The sequence below is a fragment of the Chinchilla lanigera genome, unplaced genomic scaffold (genome assembly GCF_000276665.1).
Source record: "Chinchilla lanigera isolate Chin_1 unplaced genomic scaffold, ChiLan1.0 scaffold00075, whole genome shotgun sequence".
Taxonomy (NCBI): domain Eukaryota; kingdom Metazoa; phylum Chordata; class Mammalia; order Rodentia; family Chinchillidae; genus Chinchilla; species Chinchilla lanigera.
The window spans coordinates 1,695,215-1,702,141 of record NW_004955476.1 but is presented as its reverse complement, the minus strand read 5'-3'; the positions used below and the strand labels follow the sequence as shown (position 1 = coordinate 1,702,141).

The 6,927-nt window shown below is 35.7% G+C and overlaps 1 protein-coding gene across 2 annotated transcripts in view; it reads right to left on the bottom strand.

The window, feature by feature from the left end:
* Nell1 (neural EGFL like 1) overlaps positions 1-6,927 on the bottom strand; it is a gene marked incomplete at its 5' end in the record, with an annotated part of 791,721 nt that overhangs the window by 534,813 nt on the left and 249,981 nt on the right. For both annotated transcript variants that reach the window (XM_005401727.2, XM_005401728.2), the window contains 1 exon segment: positions 1,406-1,534. In XM_005401727.2, the coding sequence (XP_005401784.1) occupies positions 1,406-1,534 (129 nt within the window).

Genomic DNA, 6,927 nt, shown 5'->3' with positions numbered 1-6,927 from the left:
AAAAAAAAAAAAAAAAAAAAAAAAAAAATTGTGTAAGGTAAAATTTTTTAAAATAAATTTTAGTGTGAAGTACTAAAATTTATAATCCAATTCCTGCAAATTAACAAAACAGTAGCATGATGTTAAAGAATAAATAAAAAGGATCATAGTCAAAGAGCAGCTTCATTCTCCAAGTGTTATGTCTTAATCAACTTCAAATCTACAAAGTAAGCAAAAGGATAAAAAGATAACAAAAAGGAAAGAAAAAATGTTAGAATACTGCTAATGAAAAGGAAAGTATAAATGAACAACTCTTCCTGAAGAAATTAAAATAATAAACTATCAACACTAGACATGAGTAGATACATTTCCTTAACAACTGCTAGCATTTAGCCAAACCCAAAAGTTAAGACAGGACAAATGATATAAAAGTGAAGACTGGAAAAGAATTTACTCTTACTGACATCTATTAATGTTATCTTTACACTGAGAAATCTCGATGTCCATTTTAGAACCAAATATTTTTAGGGCAGTGGACAGATTTTTACACCACTTACTAAAGAAAGCTACCTCCCTAACTACCAGCTCACCATGGCTTAATATTTAATTAGTGAAAATAAAAAGAATGACTGCTATGACAGGACCTGGGACACAGAAAGTGCCCAGTCTCACTTTACCTGTTAGAACTTCTCCACATTGACAAGGGAGAGCCAGAGAGTACCTCAGAAAAGCATGGGCTCAGTCATTTCAGCAGCATCTGTACACAGCAGTGTTAGAGTTAAGCCCACTCCTCTGCCATACTAAAGGAACATGGTTGCAAGATGCACATCACCAGCAGCATGGCATGCTGAGCTTGTCGAGAGCCATTCACAAAAGACATGAAAGAGCCATGCATCATGGAAACCCATTGTAATGACTTCAGCTCAGGTGCCAAAATCATGAGTCCTGTCACTGTGATTCTTACAGATTTGTAATTGGCAGCACATAAATGAATCATTAAGAAATCCAACTGAAAAAAACATATCTGACCTTGCCAAGTGAAAAAGATGACAGCTGGGATTAAACAAATGCCAAGCTATAGGAAGAGAATCCAGCACGTAACACGTAACTGAACTTGCAGATGACAATCTCCTCAAAATTGAAAATGGAAGTGCTATGTTTAAGATCATTCTGTGATTAGCAGGCACAGGAGAACATGGGATGTGTGTGCCCCTGTATCTGTAACCAGTTTCAAAGGCCTTGCTTTTCTCAGGTTAGGTAGCCTGGATAAAGCCAGAGAACAGAGTACCTTGAGTAACTGATGTGATTTTTGTAGAATCCCCTAGGAACAAATCCGAGCAATGGCTTTCAGTCTGTAGCGCCATCTATCAGGACCGTGTTTCTGGGCCAGTTTCTTGTGTGTTACATAATTAGGCACCTTCCTTACCTTCACAGTAGGCAGAGTCTCCCTGGACAGAGATGTAACCATTCTTGCACTCACAAGTAGCCTTCGTATTCCAGTTTTTGCACTCTGAGTTTTCACCACATTTAGGTGCTTCAACACAGAAGTTATGACCTATAAGATGCATATAATATTTTACAAAGGAGGAAATAAAAGACCTCCAAATAACAAAACATGAAACATTTTTTTACTACCTGTCACAGTGCATGAAAACACATGCTGGCAATGTGCAAAGGTGGGGTGTGTAAGGATGGACAAGAGCAACAGGAAACTTTGTACCGCCCCATCACTTAAGAGTTCCTTTCTTTGATGCTCATACTTGCTAAGGCTGTTCCTGCCAGAAGGCTTTCACCCATGCTGATCCCAAATCCTCTGCCTATTACCTTATTAGATAATTAAATTTTATAACTGTCTTATTGTAAAATTTACAATACAAATAAAAGATAGGAAAATATAAAATAAAGCAAAAATATTATCAGTATCCCTTGATTATATCCATCCAATGAATCGTTCTCCCAGCCACCAGAGATAAGCATTGGTTTTCTTTTGATTACTCCCATTTGCATATTTATAGTTCTGTCATACATAAGTTCTTATTCTCAAACAAGTATCATGTAGTTCCTAGAAATAAAATTATATTGTACAAGTCTATATGGTGTGCTTTGTTCTAGTCATCCAAGTTAATGCCTATAGGAATCAGGTGCCAGTGTTTTATACTATTCCATAGTATGAAGATTCCACAATTTATTTTAGGCATTATACTAAAATTGAGTCATTTTCACATTTTTAATTATAAACAAGATTGCCGGACACATTCTTAAACATGTTTCCTGGGGAATTTTTGTGAAGCATATATCGGACATTTTCTTTACTCACTATTCCTTCTAGAATTTCTGCCATTTCTCTAAGAATAATTCTGGTTCCTAAGTATCCCTTAGGGAGTTCCTCTACCAAGGATCTTTTAGTAGTTACTGTACTAGATTTTAATTCTTCCACATATGTTTATAGACTATCCTTATACTTGAAAAATAGTTTTAGTAGATATACAATTTTTCTATCTCAACATTTGAAGATATTACTTCATTTCTTATAACTTCTATTGATTGTTGTGGAGCAGTCAATTGTTAATCTAGTTGCTTGGTCTGCAGATAGCTATTTTCTTTGTGGATACTTTAAAGATCAATTTTTTGTTTGTTTGTTTGGTTAGTTGGTTGGTTGGTAAGTTGGCTGGCTGGCTGGTTGGTTGGTCGGTTGTTTGCTTGACTGACTGGTTTTGCTTTATATTCTTCAGTTTTACTGTAAGGTCCATACTTGTGCATTTATTTTTATTTACGTTTCCTTGGATTTCTTGCATCTTAAAAGTTGATGAACTCTTTCATCATTTTGGAAAATTATCAAATATTCTTTCTTAAAACACTGTCCTTGTGAGTGCTTCTTCCTGTTGCTTAGATTTGCTTTCATTAATACATTTATTTTCCTCTCTAGGCTGAACTTTGTGTGACTCCCAGATGTGTCTTTCAGTTATTACTTCTCTCTCAAGCTGTGTCACATTCTGTTTCAGTCACTGATATTGTTTTTATTTTTCACGTACTATATTTTTATTTTCTAGAATGCTATTTGATTCTTCTTTAAAATTGACAGTCCCTTATTCTTTCATCTTTTAATTTTATTATTTTTATTTCTTTAAAACACCTCACACATGCATAGTTTACATTAATAGTTCCAATATGTTCCATATTTATACATATAACTATGCAGTTTGTTGTTTATGCAAAGTATCACACATGATGATTTTGTGTTTTGAGGGATTCTTTCATTTGTGACTTCATATTCTTTGGAACTTAATCTGTGGGAATTATTTGAGGTTTTGGTTTTAAATTGCATTGCCTCAGATAGTGTTGGTGCTTGGTTCTGTCAGTTGCCTGGGAGAATTATCAGTCTAGGATCACTTAAACTATACTTTTGCCTTGGGGATGGGAATTAACCAAACAGATAAAATAAATTCTAAGGCTAAGCTTTCAAGAATGGAAATTTTCTCTTCTAGAGTACAGTCTAGACTCAAGACTGACAGACACATCTCCCCTTGCACAGTGATTTTTTTTCCTAATTCACCCACAAAGAGTTTTAGCCTTCAAGGTTCTTATTGAAGCAATTCACACTAGCTGCAAGGAGTCCTATCTTCTTACACAGTGTCTATCAGAAGCCATATCCCAAACCACACAGAACTAAAATTGTCCTCAGGACAAATGCCAAATCCAATGTACTTGCTTATTTTAGTAGCATCAGAATTTTTCAATATTTTTGCTTCTAATTTGCCTGTCTAACTCTACTGTCCTAACTTTAACCCTAATCCTAACCCTAAACCTAACCCATCAAATTTCCAAAAGGAAATTGCTTATATAGCAGACAGCATTTTGTGGTGATGTAGGAGGAACAGGTTAGACCTACTAAAAAAGTTGCAAAGTTCCATAATAAAATATACAAAGATATTTTATCATCTTTAAATCAGGACATTTTGTAAATAATAATTACTATGTTAATAACACATATTGTAGTCTCACAGAAACACACAGATCTAGGAATCAAGAGGTCTAATTTGTAATTCAGAGTCTGCAGCTGAGAAATACTATAAATCACTTTTTTCTCTACGTACATGTCCTGGGAGATGAAAAAATCAGTGATTTTCAGTGCATGTTTTTCAGAGCCTTGGGCACAGATAAATTGTTACATGAGGTTCAAGTCCCCTGTAACAACTCAAACAGAACAGCTATGCTTTTATATTTTTGACATATGGATCATGGGAGCAACAATTTGGGGTTTAGAAAATATGGAAATCATTGGCCTAGATAAACTCCCAAAATTCATTCATGTCAGCAATGGGATTTCAGGATGTTTTATCTTTGAAACAGAATTTTAAACCAACATTGCTTAGGTTGTATTTAATCTGGAAGATGAAAATAAATTTTATGGAATACTACTAATAAAATTATACTAGATGTTTTAAATGAGAATAATACTACGAGTATAATATACCTTACTCATATGTTGTTGAGGAAGTTAAGTGGACTAATGCATGTAAAGCACTTGAAAGAGTTCCGGCTATGTACATATTCAGCATGTCATGAGTAAATAATGCCAATAATGATGATGGTGATGGTGATGATGGTATGTCAATAATGATCAAGTTCAAAATAATGCTACATGCTCAATTTCAAGATAAGAAAAGAGAAGCTCAAGCTCTCTCAAACTTAATGACACCAAGCCAGTAAGTGGCAATGCCAGGGTTTTCAATTAGGTCTGGCTCACTGCAATGTTCGTGACTCCCATACCTTCTATCATAGCAAAACTCAGCAATAAAAAGTGGAAAGTGTAGCCCCTTCTTGGAACATTGGGAAATACCTACACAGCCCTGGTGGTTGTAGCACTACACCCAGCCTCCCTATCTGTGACCTGCTAACTGGTCATTGCCCCAGTAAAAAATGGAGTAAGAGGTTAACTTGTTAGAAATCCAAAGCCTCTGGCACTTGAGAGCACTTAAACAAGGACTCAAAGAGCTTACAACCAAAAGAACATGATGCTTTTTCACTAATGGAGTGATTTGAGGCCTCAGAGTTCTCTGTGCCAGAAGAGCCTATACTTCAAGTCTTATATCAAAATTGATCAATAATTAAGTTGTACTATTTTTATTCATCATGAGACTTGAACCAATGTCACAGGTTCATCTTTTGTTACATGTGTTCCATGGTGTATTTCTTTTCTCTTTGTTTCTGGGTGACTTGAACTTTACTTGCTATATGCATTTAACAGCATGGATAAAATCTTTCCAAACACCACAGTGAACAAATATCAAAGCATCACATTATAACCCACAAACATGTACAATTATTGTCAATTAAAATAAAAATTGTTTAAATATTCAAATTTATAGTAAGAAAAAGAAAATTTTTCCAATGCACATCACTCTATGAAGCATGTGCCCTGTCAACTAAAAATGCAGGGAGTGGGGTAAATTTTCTTCCAAGGACAGGGAAGGGCGTATGGGAAAAACCAACCTCAATGTCAAAACTTTTTTGATTGGGTCTCACCATTGTGCCAAAATAATTATGTTTAAATAATTCAGGCAGACCATCATTTGCACTATTTATTCAGGGCCCCATTACCACAAGTAAGGGAGCAACCATTCAGTCAGTATTGAATAGGTACCTACTTTGTGGAAAAGCATCTGGAAATGCAAAGGTATTTAAAATATTCCCTGCCCATAGCAAAATTACGAACTTTAAGAAGAGATGTTATGTATGAGGTAGCATCGAAACTGGGCAAAACATGTGAAGTGAGATATGAGTAGGAAAAATGTTTTTAAGTGTTTCAGAGACAGAAAAACAATTTCTGTATGATGCAAAGCTATGTTATACAGAAACTCGAAAAAGGCAAGACACAGATCCTCACGGGAACAATGACATTTTAATCTTTGTGAAAATGAAAGGGCAAACTTAGAGAATCTCAAATAATCTGGCACAGGTATAATAATGATAATAATTAACATTACTGGGCACATCCTATGAGCTTGGTAATCAGCTGTTTCACATGCGTTATCCCATTTAATTCTGGTAACAATGCTACACAGCAGAATTATTAACCCTGTTTTACAGATAGAGCAACTGAAGTTCAAAGAAGTTAGTGCATGTGTGAAAGGCACAGAAAGCCACAACCCAAATCCCTCTGAAGCCAGAACTTTTAATCAATATATTCTACTCCCAAGAGCAACAGACTGCTGAGGATTCTATCCAAAGGATAAAGACAATACCATTTTTACATGTGCATATTCAGTCTACCAGGTACGTTCTTCTCATTTTAAAAAAATACACACACACCAACACACACATACACACACACACACTCACACTGCCAAATTTTAAGAAGAAGCGTAACCTTAATCACTTCAACTTCCTTACACTAGATTCTATGTCTAATTCATTTCTCTTAACCAAAACCTTCCTTCACAGGGATGGTGGTACACAGGCAGGACTCATAGAACAGGTGAACAAATGGACAGACAGAAGTTTGGGCTGGCAAATTAGAGGTGGAATCAATAGATGGGTGAAAACAGCGGGTCATGCAATCTCCATCACAACCAACTGGAAGGCAAATTTGACAAGTGCACTAGCCACCATATTTCTTCCCTTAAACATTTTTATTGAGGTGTAATTTACATACCATAAAATCTATCTATTGCAAGTAGCGAGTTTGATGATATTTGAGTAATTTACACAGCTGTGCAGCCCTTACCACAGCCTACTTCTAGAACAGTTCCCTCACCCCAGCTGGTCATCATCATTCTTAAAACTGCTCCTCAGCCTGCAAGCTGGATGGCAACTCATAAATCTGCAACTAATTCTTCACCTTTCAGAATCCTCCTAAAGGCTTTGTCTTTCTTATCTGACATGTCTGGATACCATGACATTTAAGATGCACAACTTTCTTACCTGGCTATTTGTCTTCAGTTGTTA